This window comes from Anabas testudineus, chromosome 6 (assembly GCF_900324465.2).
Source record: "Anabas testudineus chromosome 6, fAnaTes1.2, whole genome shotgun sequence".
Taxonomy (NCBI): domain Eukaryota; kingdom Metazoa; phylum Chordata; class Actinopteri; order Anabantiformes; family Anabantidae; genus Anabas; species Anabas testudineus.
This window is the reverse complement of record NC_046615.1, coordinates 6,574,382-6,592,454: the sequence shown is the minus strand read 5'-3', so window position 1 is coordinate 6,592,454 and position 18,073 is coordinate 6,574,382. Positions and strand designations below refer to the sequence as shown.

Below are 18,073 nucleotides of genomic sequence, written 5' to 3'. Positions count from 1 at the left end.
GAAGAGGTCAATTCAAATATTGTTGAAAACATACGACGGCGAAAACACTGAGCTTCATGACAGGAAGACTGATGGCCCACTCCAGTGCTTGTTTGTGTGGCTCCTGACAGAACACCACGTATCAGTCAGTACAGTGCACAACACCTCCACAACTAACAGCATTTGTTTCAGCTTCAGGTCCACTGACAATTCTGGCACGATGTCACACCCTCACATCCATCACCACTGTCCAGCCTGTCCTGCCTTTTAACATTCATTCATGCTCTAGCGCCTCCGTCCACTTTGGTTACTAAAAATCACTGGCCGGTGCCTGTAGTTCAGAGATAAATGAGAGGAGGTCTGTCACTGAATACTGGCTACAATAATTGGTGCTTGGTAATATTCTGTGTAGGATTTCGGGCAAGTATAATAGATACTGCAATGTCTAGGTCTTCTGTCGTCATCATGATGTTCCAGGTCTGATCAGTTGAATCAGTCTGAGTTTCCATGAAGATCTTTTAACACTGAGTTCTCTCTTGCTAACCTCCTTGTAACTTTTTGCATATTCCTCCCAGTCATATCACCTCCTCCTTCTCTACCCCACACTCTTCCTCTCCATCTATCCAGTGCTCTAAGTTCCATTAAGCAGAGAAAACCAGAGATAAAAAAGCCCTTCGTTGGCTTTGTCCTTCACTTGTCCTGATAGCAGCCATATAAGTCTCTATCTTTCCTTGCACACCAGCTAAATCCGTAAATATTTAAAATCTTTTCAAGATCACACAGAATCTGGTGTGTCTGCAGGTGGTTTGTCCTTAAGAAACCTCACTGCTCTGTCTGTTCTTTGAACTTTGCTGCTTGCTTGAATCGTGCTGCAGCAGAATGAAAAGGATGACGTCTTAGCGAAAGCCCTGTTCTTCCATTTTCGTTTTTCAAAGCTTATCCAGCACAATACAGCTTCTTATTATGGGTGTTGGTTGACAAGCTATTGTCTACTAATTCTAAAAACCAAGGCTATTTTTTGTTATCTCTGCCAATGTCACACAGTCACTTAATTATATGACTACATAATTAGTTAAAACCATTCATTATTTCATTTGCAGCATTTTGTTAACAGAAAACACACTGATCCGACTAATCGTATTTTTTTATTTTAGTAATTGGCTGAAGCACTGCCAGGTGATTTAACCAACGTTGGCAGCTTTCGCTGTGAGACTACACTGCACAAGAGTTGTGAATGTTTGTTTCATAGCAGAACATAGAACTAAAACTGAACTGACAGTAAGCAGAAAGGTCTGTTTCTCAGATTGTTCTTATGCCCGTATTTCAACACCAACAACTTAATGTACAATACAATTCCTGAGTATAGTGTATGAGCAGTGACAGGCCTTATATTGTCTGATGTCTGTGAAACTGAGTGCTGGCAGTTTTTATTGAATGGATAGAATAGAGTGATAATAGTAATAATAATCTAAGTTACATGCTTGATATTATAATATTGAATTCATCTAATAAAGTGGTTGTACCAGTTACTGTTTAATGAGATTACTGTTACACATTTATATAATTAACACCCCTGAAATACAAAGGTAATATGTTCCATATGTTCTTTAATACATTTTGTGGCTACCATGATTACAGAAGATATATAAGGGCTCTCAAAAGTGCTGGTGTAGTGAACAACGGAGCTGCGTGTCTCATGGATGACAACTGCACAGTGCTGAGGCCAAAGTGCTAAGCTGCACTGACCTTGGTGCTGAGAACGAAGGAGTGGATGGAATTAAGGAGACGAGGCATCGCTGAGGCGCTCTACCCTTCCTTACACATGCTAGTAGAGCACGGAGAAGATCAAATTAGCTCCACTTTAGCTCTCCAGTGCTCTTCCTCAGACACAGATACACAGTCAGTGATGTGGGTGTAGACCCAGTACAGTACTGTATGATGTATATACAAGCAAAAGTATACTGTCTGTATGTTTATATGTTTATTTTCTACATAACACACAGTCTCAGGGTCAAATGTAGCCAGGATGTGTGTGAAGGTGATCTAGTCGGATAACAATCAGTTGTTGACCAGGTGGAAAAGTTGGGGGTCCAGATAAGGACACATCAACACAGGGGAGCAAAATGGTCTAAACTATTGTTTAGGGTCTACCAGGGCACACACATTATCAATTGGTGGGGTGGAGGGGGTCTTTCTTCCTATACAGACAAGCAGGTGTAAATCAAAGATAGCGCAAATGGGAAAACAAGTCGATGGGGGCAGTGAGGCTATTATTAAATGGACAATTCCACTGGGTATGTCAAAAGCTTTCCCAATCAAACAATGTGACCTTCACACCAAAGATAGTTTGTGACATAACAGTTCAAAGACGTCCTGTTTACATACATTTTGTTGTATGGTTTCTATAGTGTGGATAAGTGCATTAACATTAATTTTCCTAACTGAATAGGATTATACACAGCTTGACTGCAGCTTATTATAAGCATTGTCAGGCAGTGACAGCTCAAGGCATGTGTAAATATCTTTATGCAATTACTGGACACATTAGGGCACATGCTGACATTTCTTAATGTTATGGATATAAAGGAACACACTCTAGTGTTCATGAATCAGATTAGTCCCTTCAGCCGCGTGTACCACACAGGCTCTCCACTCAGATTGAGTGTGTTCATAAATACAATGTGACATAATTAGGTGAAAAAGCACTAAACGTCCATGGACACAGATTATATCAGATAATATAAGGAAATAACAGCTGAAAAAGATTATGGAAATCTTTTACATGAATAAACACACAACGTGACTCACTTGACTCCAAATTCAGGAACTTGACACTGTTGTAAATCGAACAGTTCTGCTTTATCACAGTTCTGTGAATGGGCTCCGAGTCCGATTACCCATTCAGGGTAATCTGTGAGTGTTAATACAGATGCACAAACTACATTACACATGCATGTGTACTATTTCCTTTCCTTTTTTTTGTTTTCAAATGCAAATAATCAGACTAAGTACTGACTGAGTGACCATCTGCCAGATAGTCAATTTTTAATATTGTATTATTATTTAAGAAAGCATGCACAGCACAAAATGTTAATTTCCTATGCCCTACACCACTACCCTTGACTATGCATGCACAGTGCCAGCAGCTTTCTTTTCTGCTTGAGCATTATATGAAATATACACAGTATATATATATATATATATATATATATTTTATCAGAGGATTTCTGTCTGTATTGTAGTCCAGTCTCTCTCTGGATTTGTCACGCACACACACACATCTATGTACACTTCTCAATCTCCTTCCTCAGGGTACAATTACCTCATCACCCACTCTGAGTCCACAGTAATTAGCACAGCAGCAGCTCATTAGAAGTCATTATTTAGATATAATGTCCACTGACCTTCCTCACCACACAAATGACTACTCTGCTTTGTTCTCTCCTCCCTCTCTCTGTGTAGGACCCAAGCACGATGTCCAAAGCAGTTTATTGGGTTGTTTAAACCAGTAACTTTTAATCAAGTCATAACACTAATTTTAAAGTATGTAGTTATAATGCCAGGTCATTGTGTGTACGTACTCATCCAAAGCACTGAGGAAGACACTGCAAGAGAGTGTTCAACAGCAGAGAAACAACCTGTGTTTTAGCCTGTTCTGGATGTTGGTCATGCTCTGACTGGGTGCGTGCGTGTGTGTGTGCGTGTGTGTTTGAGTTAGAGGGCAGTCCTGCGGGCACTGATGTTCTCAAGAAGCCCAGTGTGACATGTTGGAGACGAGTCAGAGGAGTCTGTGCAAGTCTGCTGTCTCATGGATGACACAGTGCCCAGGGCACCACTCCAATTAGCACAGTGGGAAAGCAGACACCCTGCTACATCCTCTACTATATACACACACAGTTCCTGCCCTTATACAAAATGGATCATCCGTGAATTTTTATTTGGGAGTTTGACAACTTTCTAGAAAGATGTGATTTTTTTTTTCCAGACAAGTTTGAAAACTCAAATGTGACACATTAACTGAGTGATAGTTAATTTACTCAAGCAGATTAAGTCATGCCATTAAATTTCCCAACAGCCTATCAAATAGAATAAGGAAGAATTAAACATCATTAACACTCATACAGTGGGGCGGTGTTTGTCTGAGAAGCAGTGAGTGTCAGACAGCTTTCTCTTAATAAGCACGCCAGAAGTTTGACTATGACATTCTTCGTGATCAGGTCTGATGAGAGCACAACACACTGAGCACCACAGCCGTGAGAGGCTGAAGGAGGGAGAGTGCATTTCAGTCCAACTCACTGAGGGAATAATGAGCTTAAACCTTATGGGTGCTCAGCCACATGTATCAGTGAAGGAAGTCTACAGTTATTCCTCTATGGGATCAGGTTATCCATAATCAGCACCTTTGCTGTAAACTGTCTTTAAGTATTACTCATCACTTTTGTTTGTTGTGTGACGCAGAAAAGCTGACAACCAGCTGTTTGCTGTTTTCCTCGATTTTATGTGGCAGGGGATGACAAAGAGAGGAGAAAGCTGTTTAAATAAATTGAGAAATTATTTTTCATAAATGTGACAAAGACAGGGGGTGAGGAGGGTACTGCTAATGAAGAAACAATGGATGCACACTTCAGATGTGGATGATCTGTTGTTTCACCTGCTGCAGGCTGTGTCATGCAACTACCCTGCCAAGGAAACTAAGTCACAATCATAATTTACGTGATAGAGAAAGCACAGTTGGGGATTTGTATTTAATACTGCTGAATTCATTTTACCCTCCACATGCGAGAAAACTGCTGACAAGGCAGGTCAAACAATGTTAATAGAATAAAACAGAGGTGCTTTACATATTTAAGAACAGCAGGGCAAAGTCAAACATTTGCAATTTAAACTTTCGGTCAGAGCAAAACCAGGAGTATGCAGAGAGTATGAAATTAAAGGCTAATGCAGCTGTTGCGAAGACCACAAGCAGTGCTGGACACACTAATATGTAGGTTTAGCAAGTTCATAACCTGAACCAAACAAAGAAACAATCAGATTCTTTATTATTGGTGACCGCTCCGCCTGTTCAAACAGAATGTTAAAGGAGCTAAGAATCATTATTTTCACTATATATAGAAATCATTCCAATTCTCTCATTGGTTTGAGTCTGTAAAGCTGTCACCATTGTGCACTCTGAAAGGCCCCTGGGGAAAAAGTTGTGATTACTTCTCTTTAAGGCCGTTAACTGGAAAGAAACTACCAGACGTCCAATTCTTTGCCTCTTAGAACAGTTTTTTAACTGTTTAAAAACTCAATGAATTCAGTCAGTTTTCACCTAAACTGACGATGACATCAAGTTATACTATGTTTCTGATAAGTTAAATGTTTTGTCTATAACCAAAATATTACTTTCAGAATAGAACCTGCCTTCTTCAGTCATTCTCAGGATCCTCAAACACAGTAACTGCATTATTTATACACAACCATAAGTGTCAATGTCAACCACATACTGAAATATATTGTGATAACATTTTTTGTCATATGGGACAGAGAGCTAGGCAATATTGAACAAGCACAGGCTAAGGCTTGTCTTTCATCAACCCAACTGACCCTGAGAAGTTATTGACTTCATGTTCTGTTAGCAGGCATCTGTTCAGCCTGATATATGGATGTCTTCATCAACACACACACACACACACACACACACACACACACACACACACACACACACACACACACTGTCCGGTCCACTCTCTAGTGCTCGTCTAATGAGGCGACACACTGTCCTCACTGACACAACCAGTTCAACGGGGTCAAAGACAAGTTCATGAATTAATAACCCACATCCATAAATAACTACAAGGTATTAGGACAGACCCTCAGAGAGAGACTGACAAATTTGCTCAAAATTACATTTTGCATTTCAAAGCCAAGAGTGAGTTCCCATTCTGTTTGACGTGACCTTTTCTGGACCAGGTGGATGAACCGAGGGCAAAGCAAACTCACAGTCGGTGTGAAATGCCTGACGAAAGGTATCTTCATTTAACTGTGCTTTAAAAACAAGAAAAATAGATTTGGACCATGAAATTGACCGATCAGGAGATTCATCTTTTAAATTAGGTTTTACCCAGTTAATAGGAGAGTCATTAAAAGACCAAAGGACACCAGTGTTTTTCCATGTTTCAGCACATTTACTAGAAGTCTAACCTTACAACATGTCATATTGTGTAAGGCAGACCATTACTTTATCTCCTGATGAATAATTTCCACCTGCCTCTGAGGCAAAAGTTCATTTTCTTGCTGCACATTTTAAAGGTCCCTACGCATTCATCCACGTGTTTTCACTTACTGGCTAATTAGACCTTGAATTCCGGCTGAAGTTGGACGGGACAAATAATTCAATTATTATTTTTATAGGGATAAACACACCACATACTGATTGATTGTCTTTATCTCTGAATACACCACAGGTTTTGACCATAGTGACTGTCTGACACCCTGGCTGGACGGATTTCGACTAGCTAGCTTGATTCCCTAAAACTGCATAATGTAACTTTATGAAAATGAATATATCGAAACAACAAATTGGGAAATAAAAGATAATGCCTTGTGCCAAGTAAGAAACAGTCACTCCGATCATACTACAAATGTCTCTTTAAGAGTCAAACTATGCAAAACAATGACATCAAAAACAACCTCATCAATCCAAAATGTAATTACAAAACTTATGTTTGGTTTAGGAAAATGCAAACAGCAAAAAATCATCTCAACAAATGCCCCCCAAGTAATCCAATATGCTGGAATGCTAATACAGCACCTCTTCTACCTGACTTCATTTGACTTGCTAATTAAACTTTGCTGTTATCAGGGGTTTAATTAAACACACTTGACGCTGAAAATAAGCAGGCCACTTTCCTGTGTGTATGATATGTAAATGCACTTGCTCGGGCCGCATAGTGTGTGCCTTTGTGCCTGTGTCTGTTTGCGTGCGTCAGTGCGTGTTACACCTGATTCATCCCGCTGCAGTGCTGAGTGCTGCAGATAACGGTGAGAGTAAGAGGGTGAGCGTGGCCGAGTCATCATACTCTGCACTGCACCATTTGGTGATTACATGACTATGACAGCAATAGTGGTTTGAAGTCAGAAACAAATGCATCACAAATAGATACGCACACGTACAAAAATGAGCCTGTCTTTCGCGTCACACATAAAAACACCTCCTCCCCCTTCGATCTCAGTTTTAGATGCAGTCCTTGATGACTTGATTGACAGGGACACCTCAAAGCCACTTAGGTGAAGTCCACTGTTGGTAATATGCGCTTTAGTGTCAAGAGGTCACAGATTAAACTACTGCCAGATGAGCGTTGCATGTCGAATTTCTGAAATAAACAGCAAACCACCACACAAAATGAATTATATTAAAGGCAATATGAGGATGGAGCAGAAGGGAAACGGAGAGACACAGGAAAATAGGAATGGATCGTGCCAGAGAAAAAAACAAAACAAAAAACACTTACTACCCCAGAAGATGGGGACTATTTTTGAATGCTGCAGTTTGGAACATCATTTTAAAACTACTGTACTTTTGTTTTTGATGAGAACAATGTGAACTGGTCATATTTCCCATCTGTCTGCACGGATAGAGCCTGTTAATGGCTGTTGTGCAAGATATCCCGAACTTCAAGTCGGTGCTGAAGCTGTACCACCTAGACTGAACGAATCTGGAGCTCCAGGAGAGAGAAAAACAGACAAGGATGAAGTTATCATTATTTTTTTATCTAAAAACATGTGTTTCCTTTTTTACATCGCTCTATTATTTATTTTTCCAAACCCATCCTCGCAGGGCTACGTGATCACAGGTTTCCACATGAAAATCAGCAGACTGTTTGTTCGTGATAGGCAGTTTGTACGCTTTCCACGTCTGAGAGCAGTCGTCCAGAACACTGTAACATTTCAGCTACAATGCCTTTGTACAGGATCGGAGAGAGGAGCCTGAATCAAGAGATGTGCAGGACTACATGCAGTTTTTCTACTTCATTGACAGCCAATTTTCAGTATTTATGTCACCCTATGGATCAATACACCACAGTGTTGCTGTGCTGTAGAACATTTCACTCCACAGTCAACGCTAAGAAGAAATACTGCCACAATTTCTAAAGATATATATTGTTTGATGTCTATTATTTTAGTGTAGTTCTTTGTTGACTGACGTGTATATGAACCGCTGTAGACAAACATTCAGCTCTCTCACCACTGAGTCGTCCCTGTGAAAAAAACACTGCACTCCCAGCAACAGTTAATGCATCACTGAGGTATTTAAAAGGTATACTGCAAATCAAACACCATGAGTTTTCAGGTGTAAGACAACTTAACAAGCCAACTTAGTTATCTCTGCTCACTGCTGGACTGCAGAGAACTGCAGCTCTTTCGAACAGCTGTGGTGAGAATTTATGAGGCAATAAGTTGCTGGAAAACTCTATTGTTCTTGTTCATTTTGCCACAGCACAGACACTGAATTAGCCACTGACTGGGCCCACAATATCTATGATGCTTTCAATGTCTGCTCTGTCTAACCTCGTCCAAAGAGGTTATCTAAAGCAAATTGAAATTGCTTTCACCCCTTGAGTGCTAACGGTTTTAAGGATGACCGCAGGGTCGACACGGGCTATCAGGAGCCCCATCTCTTTCTCTGTTTATGGTCTGGCAAGCTCTCACTGGCTCCCACTTACGTGACGTTAAATAGCAATTGTGGCTCTTTGCTAGGTGACTCACAAAGCAGTGTTGTAGGCGGGAGCTGAGAGCGTTGGCAGAATATAAGCTTCACAGATTACAAATATGAAAAAATACCTTAAAAGCTGATATCATTTGTGTTTAAGTATATGTGCTTTTTCCAATATAACCAGTAGAGGAGGTTGTTGTTCCATCCATCCATTCATCTGTCATTGGGTGAGAGGTAGGCTACACCATTAAAATAAGTAAAAATGTCCTCACTTGCTTTTTACTCTGTTTCCCCAAACCTAGCATTTGATATTTTCACTTGTACCTCTCCATTTTCAGTCTGACCTCAGTCTGACACTGCAGCCTGAGGTCACGTTTGCCTTTAAAACATTCTCTCCCTTCACCCTCCTATTGGCCTCCCAATCCCTGTATCATAAGGCCAGGACTGTTAATGTGGCACCCTGGGGATAGCAACTGGAAGTCACTGCAAAGTCATAACTCAGACTCAGTTCAATGTAGAGACTGTTGGAAAGACTGTGAGGCTATAGGACAACGTTACTCTAACAGTCAGCAAGCTTTTCATTTTAATTTGGTTCCTAATCTTTAACAAATTAACAGTCTACCTTTCAGTCTGGCGTTATCAGTGTACAGTCATTTCATGACCAATTTATGTGGAAAACCAGGAAATTGCAAACAGCACCAATGCTTGTTCTTGCAAATGTATGCACAGCAGCTATGTTTACCTCTGTACCTCTTCTGGTGATCATGTAAAGAATAACGGGCTATAACGGGCTCTGTAACAACACTTCTGCTTTTGCTGATCGTTCATTTACTACGTCCACACCATATCAGGGTTGCATAGAGAAAAGCTATTGTAGAGCATACCAACACACACATACACACACACACAACTATCCAATTCAGCCAGTCCATACCTGCTCGAACTCATTAATGTTAACGAAGGTGACCGGCCTTGAAATATTCAATTCCTAATGTCGTTATATTGATTCTTAGTCACACTCATCTGTAAACAACAGCATAACCTGGAAAGTAAGGAAAATCTACATTTTCAATGTGTATATGTTGGTTCCTGTGATTTTACAATAATGTAAATAGGTTATGGTAATTGCATAAGATAATTTAATCTGCAACTTAAACATCTGCATATACTGTGTACTGTATGTGTGTTGTAGGACGTGACGTGTGCACAGGAGGACCACACTGGTTTCAATAATGCTAACATAGCTCCAGCTGTATATAGTTGTCAGTTTTCCTAGCATGCATCACAAAGGGAGTCTGCATTGTTTTCTGGCGATAATGGTCCACACCTACACATTGTTCAGGCAAGCAGGCTAGGAGGAATGGAGGACAGGGTGCAATCAAACTCGACTTGGGACTGAAAAAAAAACAAGCCCATTTTGAAAGAGGCCTGAATAACAGTCTTTAACGCGCATTCAACTTCCATCAAAGCATTTAGGATCACTGCGACAACACAGCCAGCTGCATTTGGCTGAAAAACCTCCTGTGCGCGCAGTTGGATCCCCCATGAATCAACGCCAGATTTCATTAGCAGCACAATGGATACCTTTAGGCGATACACAGAATTCAGCAGGCACATTGTTCATGATTGAAATATGGACTACATAGCAAGACATGCTTCACAAGCAAGAAAAACCAGAACAGATCCAGGCCGGGAAATTTTGACACAATCAGCTTGTAACAGGCAGGAATATGCAGCATAACTAACAATTGTACATAAGTGACAAGCTTCTCTGTCGGTACATGTTTGTGAGTCTTTTCCCGGGCGACTTGATCACAGAAAACCCTGCTATGGCACATGTTGACTTTGGCACTCTCAGATGGTCCTTCTGGAAGGACAAGTTAGGGGATGGAAGAGGAGGACATGAAATAGCAACAGAAGGACAGGATGAAGACTGCGAGTAGACAAAACAGCAGAAGAAGGTGGGAAGAAAAGAGCAAAACATGAACCATTCTCAGTAAAAGTTTCTGTACATCTTTAGAAATCATGCCAATGTGCATCTTGGAGAAAAATTGCTTTGCATAGGTGTGACCATGATTTGTTGTTAAGACTTAGCAATGGAGGAATGGCTGGAGTAGTGGACAGTTGGGACGGAGGGCTGTTCTGATCTATTCTTGTCCTGGACTAAACCATCCCCCATCGCACCCGCACTCTGTAACCAGACCTCAGAACTGCCCTTCAGAGAGATGGGCGTGATGTAAGAGGGTGGTCATACTGACTTTTAAGAGCTGGGGTTACAGCGCACAAACTTAGGTATGACAATCTGAACCGAGGCTGCATCGTGCTTAAAAAGGCATCTCTCTATTGCCTCAATGACTGAGAGCAGGCAGACTCATTGTCCATTATGCTTGCGACATGTGCACAAATACTGAGCACAGATGGATTTGGGTAAGTCTATGAAAATCATCCGCCCTCTGAGAAAACAGACAATCCACCACCAGTCGTCATATAACATTTTATTTGCCATAAAAAAAGTTAAAGCGTGGGCTTTAATAAAAAAAAAAAAAGGGCTGATGATGAGTAATGCACCAGCTCTTTGCTGAGATAAGACAAGACAGACGCCTAATATAAAGATAATCATTGCTCTCCTGTCCATACATACACACAATCTCCAGTTTCCCAATTAAATCTCAATTTAAAACATCTTCCACTGATAATGAGACAAATATCAACACAAAATCAGGCGCTTATCATAATTTATGTCTGTAATAACGAATTCTGCTGTGGACGATGGGGGTGGTACAGGATTTCCATCATTCAATTTTACTTGGTAGGCTGTTATGTAATAAAAAACTGCACTTGGATTGAATTTCTGACAGGCCATTTGCAAAAGCAATCAACTCGAGCATCTGTAAAAATAAAAAAAATAAATAAATAAAAATAACACAATTACCTATAAAAGACAGTACCCCATAAAGAGTGACCCTGAAAATGATATTGGATAGGCTTCCTCCTTCTCCACTCACAGACACCGGCCACACATACACACATACACAGCACAGTGAATGCTGATATTGGTCTGTTTAATATTAGCCTTTTTTATCACCTCTCGGATTCTCCCTCACCCTGCACCAGTGCCTCATCCACTTTGTCCTAAGACACACACACACACACACATGCACACACACACACACACACACACACACACACACACACACACACACACACACACACACACATGCACACAGAATACACACAGGCTCAGAATAGACTGATCTCATGTACTGTAATTAATCCATCCATAGGACATTAGTGCTTTGCTATGCACTCGTATGTGTTGCAATGTCAATTATATCGTTACGTTAATTACTCCTGAGGCTTCATTATTAGTGTGGCACAGTAGCCTGCGTTTTTTAATGTGTAGACCCTTAAGTTACTAATCAATAGATTAGATCCAAAAGATTAGGGGAAATCAAATGAAAATCAGATAAGAGGTGTAAGTGAGGTAAGGTATTTTGAAAGCGGCAGTCTTGCTATTTAAACTATTCCAATGGCACCCTCTTTTGGCAAGAGGCAGGCGCTGAAGCACTTGGCTTCCAAACTGCTGATACAAACAAGTGCTATGCTGGCAAAGTCATTTGCTGCACTGAAATGACTGCTGTGAGTAATGATTATGTTGTTTTGTCAGTTATTATTATGTGGTTAGTAACACATTTTCAGCAGAGGTGTTTTTGGCATGCAGTTGGTTACCTAAAAGTCGGTGCTGCTTGGTGCTCACTCGGTTGGTGTTTTGGACCATGCAGCATAGGTGGAGCATGGCAAACATGGTGAGGATCATCACCACGCTTTGCAGCAGCAGGGTCAACTCAAACTGCTTCCCTATCCTAAAAGAGCACAACCAGACCACCGTATACATTACACTTCAGAGTTTACATTTAGAAGTAGTATTAGAGCTGAGCTGTCCTCATGCAAATTACTTTTAAAGGACAAGAGACTAAAATAACCATTTACTGAAATTATAACAGCATATATATAACATATACCACATATCATGTTCTAACCAGAGTGTGTGATAGTGACTATTAAATTCCTTCCAATGACCTTACAAATGTTGTGTGCCTGCCAAAGGTAAAAAAAAAAATAAGGATGAGAGCCTGAAACACATCTGAAACACATCCATACCAGAAGAAGATACGCAGGATGTTGGCTATGAGCAGCACCAGGCAGACTCTTGTGGAGAAGCCTTCAGTGTTGCTGCTCATCTGGATCTCCTGGTACTGTGGCAGATAGGGCAGGGCCCCTCCAAACACCATGAGGCAGGACGCCAGCCAGGACAGCAGCGTCCATGAGCCCTCCGTGTCCTCCTCCTGCAGTACCACCTGTCCATCCATCACTCAGAGTGAAGCCCAGGCTGTCCAGGAGGTGTAAAGGCTGCACCTTGGTAACAGAAAGGTAACAAGATCGATCAGTTATTACAGAAAGATACCACAAAAATATCCAATTAAAGCAGCAAAATAGCTGAGATACAAAGGCCCCAATGAATAAACTAGTCCAAAATACAGGGAAGACATTTTAACATGTATAGTAGACAAAGTAGAAAAGCACAGGTATTAAAAGTAATACATCGCACTGACTTACTGGAACACTTGAATAGAATGGACCCATTATTAATGTTATTATTAGCACATATTCTTTCAGTGCTGTTACAAGTCAGAAAGTCTACTCTGAATAGACCTGTTCCTCCAGCTTCACAACCTGATTTTACAATTAATTTGGGAATGCAAGCACATATACACTCAGACACGTGCTGTCATAAACGATCACACCTAAGGATTAGGAAATGTGAAGAGAACTAGTGCAGCAGGGAAAAATGTGCAGGACATGTGTGCAGGTCACAAAAGTGCATCATTTCTATTAAATAAAACATGTTGAGGACAACACGCATTATTATGTCAAGAAGAGACAAACTTATAGGTTCACACATTTAAATCAACCACGGCAACAGATATGTGTTTCAGGAATTATCAGCGGCGCAGCCAGATGAGCATGACAGGTGGGGAATTGAAGTCAAAGACTTGTCCCATGTGAGGTAAAAGTTAAAGGCGGAGATGACAGGCGAGTATTGGGGGCAGCGCAGAGGTGACCAGCGTGGGTGGTGTCAGTATTAGCTGCCACACTTTGTGAAGATAACACGTCAAAATGCAAGTCCGTGTCTCATACCAACTCTGAGTTCTCCGAGGGCAACGCCACTGCACCTTTTATTACCAAGCCGTCTGTCTGCATTCCAACTAGCTCAGCTGCTTAAGTACTTTAATTCCTAAATAGTGGCTGTTTATGCCCAGTGTTAGCAGCACCGGGTGGTTTGTTGTAGTGCAGTCATTTAGATATTATAACACATACAACCAGTTCTTTGGAAACGACGTGTGTGTTGCAATGACCCACGGGTTCTGTGCAAGTACGTACAGGATGTTGGTGTGGCGTGATTCTCCTGTGACTGGTGGTGAGGCTGTGCAATAATCAGTGTGTAACCACTGTGTGTAACAGGAGACTGCATGCATATAAACTCCTGTGTCCCCAAATCAGCTGGCATACAGCTTCAAAATGACCATTCAGCACACTAAGAAGTACTTGAACCAAGTTTTCAGGTAGTACATCACCCATGGGAATGACTGCTGATAGAACTACTCATCAGACTTGTACATAAACAATGTTTTCCAGGTTCTCCAAAGTTTATTTCCAAACATTATTTGGGGGAATGGTGCAGCAGCTGTGAGCAAACCATCACACCGACAGTGAGCAGCCCAACAGCGTTGGGCCACCTCCTGCGTTATGTAAGAAAAGCATAGCTTCACGGGGTTGGGCCAACATGCCTGAACCTTCAGGCGTCAAAGTGGGGGGGCTGCTGGAAGGAGACTCACAGAGACTCACAGAGACTCAAAGAGACTCACAGAGACTCAAAGAGACTCACAGAGACTCAAAGAGACTCAAAGAGACTCAAAGAGACTCAAAGAGACTCAAAGAGACTCACAGAGACTCACAGAGACTCACAGAGACTCAAAGAGACTCACAGAGACTCACAGAGACTCACAGAGACTCGCAGAGACTCAAAGAGACTCAAAGAGACTCACAGAGACTCACAGAGACTCACAGAGACTCAAAGAGACTCACAGAGACTCAAAGAGACTCACAGAGACTCACAGAGACTCAAAGAGACTCACAGAGACTCACAGAGACTCAAAGAGACTCAAAGAGACTCACAGAGACTCACAGAGACTCACAGAGACTCAAAGAGACTCACAGAGACTCACAGAGACTCACAGAGACTCGTTTTTTACGCGGTTCTCAGGTCAAAGCGGGGTTAACGCGTGTAGCGCACAGTTCACCTCTGTCAAGTAAACATTAGTCCACAATCAAAAAGAGGAACAACATTTCTAAATGCTGACTGGGAGTATTATTTTTTTAAACTGCACAACATGCACACGGTCTCCCGCTCCTGACGGGGACCTGGAGCGTGGAGACTCCGGACTGCTTCACTTACCACTGTGCTTCATCCACTGGGCTTCATCCACTGTGCTTCATCCACTGGGCTTCATCCACTGTGCTTCATCCACCGTGCGTCCGAGCGTGGAGCCTGAACTCAGCGCGCTCCCCGCAGCTCCAACTTTCAAATCCCTGCTCGTTCCCACGACAGGAAGACAGGAGACGTGCACGCGCAGACAAGAACGCACACACGGGCACGGATCCGTGTGCTGTTCTTTAGTGTCATGTTATTTTTGCAGACTTCCCATAATCCAGCAATAAACGGTTATTAAGTCGTCAGTGTTGCTGCGTTCAATGGGATGTTTCATGTAATCTAACTCTGGCGCTTTAAATGGATGCTGCTGCGGTGTTAAACAGAACTACATACTTTATTTACTCCTCGCTAAAAACTCAATGTCCCATATACCTTTGCTCCGACTGAGCTCTCGCGAGACTCCGCGTATTGTTGAACAGCTGTATGTGGTGGGTGGTGCGAGGGACTTCTTTCTATTTCCAACTGTTCCAAAGCTGATAGCAAAATAATCGGTGGACAGCCGAGTAAACTGTAGTACTGCTTCAGCACTGATAATCATTTTTACCACAACATGGCCGAGACAGATCCCAAGTCGGTGCAGGACCTGACCAATGTGGTGAGTCGTGATCGTGTTGGAAAGCTAGCGTTAGCTACAGGAGCTTAGCTAGCAGCGGTAATATCAGTGCTAACGGTGGCAAGCTAATGCTAGCTAGCTTGCTATCCAGAGTGCACCATGTTTGTAGTAAGCTACATGCTTCTATTCGTTTAATTGCTCAGTAACATGTGTTTATTGACTCAGTTTGTTAGCCTTGTTTAACAAACTAAAACGTCCTGGCTTTTGTTTAGCTTCATCGTGTTAACATTATGTAATGTTCAGTTGGTCTCTCTCTCTCTCTCTCCTAATGACATCACTAAATCACAACCGACTAAGCCGCAAGCATCAGCTGCAGAGGTGGTTCTGCTGTGTGATGCTATTTCTTCAGAGTCGCCCGTGATGGGACATGTTTCCTCTAATTGAACACTGTGCAGTCTCGGACGTGCCGCTGTTGTGTGCGGTAGATAGCTGTGGTAATGTTTCTGGGTGTTGTCATGGAGATGCGTTCAAGTGAGACTCGTTGAGTTTTATTTTCTCCAACCTGCAACATCTACCTGCCTACTTTCATCTTTTCTTTGTCATTTAGGAATATTTTCTGTGCAATGTGGTAACTAGTCACATGAACTGCAGAGTAAACACTACTCCAAACACATATCTGTAAAAAATAGGTTTTGTTGCATGGTTTTATATTTGATGAATACATTTGTCTGATGGGATAAAGGGCATTTTTAGAAATAATTGTGATATTAAATGATTCCCAGACGTGCACAAATAGAAAGTGTAAATGTGTGGTGCTTTATCTGTTCTGCTGGTCACAGAGAATAAAAAAAAAAAAATTCTTGTGGTTACTAAGTTACTGAGCCAACATGGTTGTCAAGGAGATCAGATACCTTTGTTATCACTGTCCTGCTGCTTTTTTAAATCATTCATAGAAAATAGAAAAAAAGGTACGGTGCTGATGTTAGTCTGTTCCAAAGGTATGAGTTGTGCTGAATAGTTTTGGGAACTCGTTCACAAATGAAACGGCCAAATCTGATGATGCCACTTACAGTATTTTTGCTTTTTGCTTCACAGGTTCAGACACTGCTGCAACAGATGCAGGACAAGTTCCAGACCATGTCCGACCAGATTATAGGGAGGAATATCCTTGCTTATTGATTGAACAGAACCTCATTTTCATTTAGTTCAAATCAAACTCACATTACTGTCTCATTGTTGGTGTGTTTCATCCACCATCCTTCTGGCAGCGTGTTCTCTCTCCACAATATTCCACACTCAGACATCATTGTGCACTTTTGAGATATTTAAAATTACAGACCTTAACGGTTTCGCCACTTGACGAGATGAGCACACGTATTGATGACTTGGAGAAAAACATTGCTGACCTGATGACCCAGGCTGGTGTTGAGGAGATCGAGGCAGCACCAGAAAAGGCTAAAGAAGGTCAAGGCTCTTAATGAAGGTAAGAAGGACGTTGCATGTCCACCTTGCCCTCCATCAAGGAATTTAGTTTTGTAGGATTCTTGTAAATGCAGCAAAACACATGTTAAATGCTGATGACGTATTCACTGTCAGTTTACTACATGTGACTTTTCTTTTCTGTCCCACAGGTTCCTAAGTTACAAGGCGTGCGGTCGGTCCTAAATTCAGGAGCAGCAGACTTTTCCATTCTAAAAATGACTTCTATTGATTTGATGTGTCATTGTGTGAAATGCTTTTTTATATATTAAGTATTGTGATAAACGGTTAACAGTTATGTGATGACTTGAACAGTTGAACGTTACTTGTAAGCTAGAATAGTGTGACATGCCCTTCAGAACTTAAAATGCTTATGTGCAGGAATGCAACTTTGGATTTAGGACTTTGACCTAGAGGTTATTTTGCTGCCCTCATATATCATAATTAATTCAGTCCCATTGAGGTGATGGCTGATAGGGACAGTTTTGCCCTAACCTGCATGGAGAAGAACAACCCGCAGGGTCAACAGGCCAGTAGAACCTCCATCCCTACCAACTTGGGAAATGGGCACCGTCAGCATCTTCAGTCTGCAGTGCTTTACAAGTAGCACTGCTACTACAAAGGTGTAGGATGCATTCCAATTCAGATTTTCTTCTTTGAACGCTATTTAATACAATGCTGTTTGTCATGTATTACAGAAATATTTGGCCAGGTGCTGAGTGAATTTTTAAAAATATATAAATTCTGAGGTGCTCAAGTGTCTGTTTTTGTTTGTTTTTTTCCAATTAAGAAAGGGGTATTTGCAATCATGTCC

The 18,073-nt window shown here is 41.5% G+C and overlaps 2 protein-coding genes across 3 annotated transcripts in view; one reads left to right on the top strand and one right to left on the bottom strand.

Annotated features, from left to right (window-relative positions):
* The window catches only part of si:dkey-246g23.2 (solute carrier family 66 member 2), a 62,963-nt gene extending 47,466 nt beyond the window's left edge, over positions 1-15,497 (bottom strand). For both annotated transcript variants that reach the window (XM_026364755.1, XM_026364754.1), the window contains exons 1-3: positions 15,192-15,497; positions 12,836-13,090; positions 12,404-12,537 (exon numbers count right to left, since the gene is read on the bottom strand). In XM_026364755.1, the coding sequence (XP_026220540.1) occupies positions 12,404-12,537; positions 12,836-13,044 (343 nt within the window). In that variant the 5' untranslated portion in view covers positions 13,045-13,090; positions 15,192-15,497. The remainder of the gene's footprint in view (positions 1-12,403; positions 12,538-12,835; positions 13,091-15,191) is intronic.
* Positions 15,498-15,642: 145 nt separating this feature from the next.
* hsbp1b (heat shock factor binding protein 1b) lies at positions 15,643-18,016 on the top strand. Its single transcript, XM_026364756.1, has 4 exons — positions 15,643-15,822; positions 16,876-16,942; positions 17,137-17,263; positions 17,412-18,016. Exons 1-3 carry the CDS (start codon positions 15,778-15,780, stop codon positions 17,256-17,258), a joined length of 234 nt encoding a protein of 77 aa, XP_026220541.1. The 5' UTR covers positions 15,643-15,777; the 3' UTR covers positions 17,259-17,263; positions 17,412-18,016.
* Positions 18,017-18,073: the final 57 nt, after the last annotated feature.

What these genes read in the sequence shown, in the direction of transcription:
- hsbp1b (XM_026364756.1), top strand. Translation starts at nt 15,778, where the DNA reads ATGGCCGAGACAGATCCCAAGTCGGTGCAGGACCTGACCAATGTG. An exon ending in TGCAGGACCTGACCAATGTG is followed by an intron (nt 15,823 to 16,875) that starts GTGAGTCGTGAT and finishes TTTGCTTCACAG; the next exon opens with GTTCAGACACTGCTGCAACA. An exon ending in CGACCAGATTATAGGGAGGA is followed by an intron (nt 16,943 to 17,136) that starts ATATCCTTGCTT and finishes CGGTTTCGCCAC; the next exon opens with TTGACGAGATGAGCACACGT.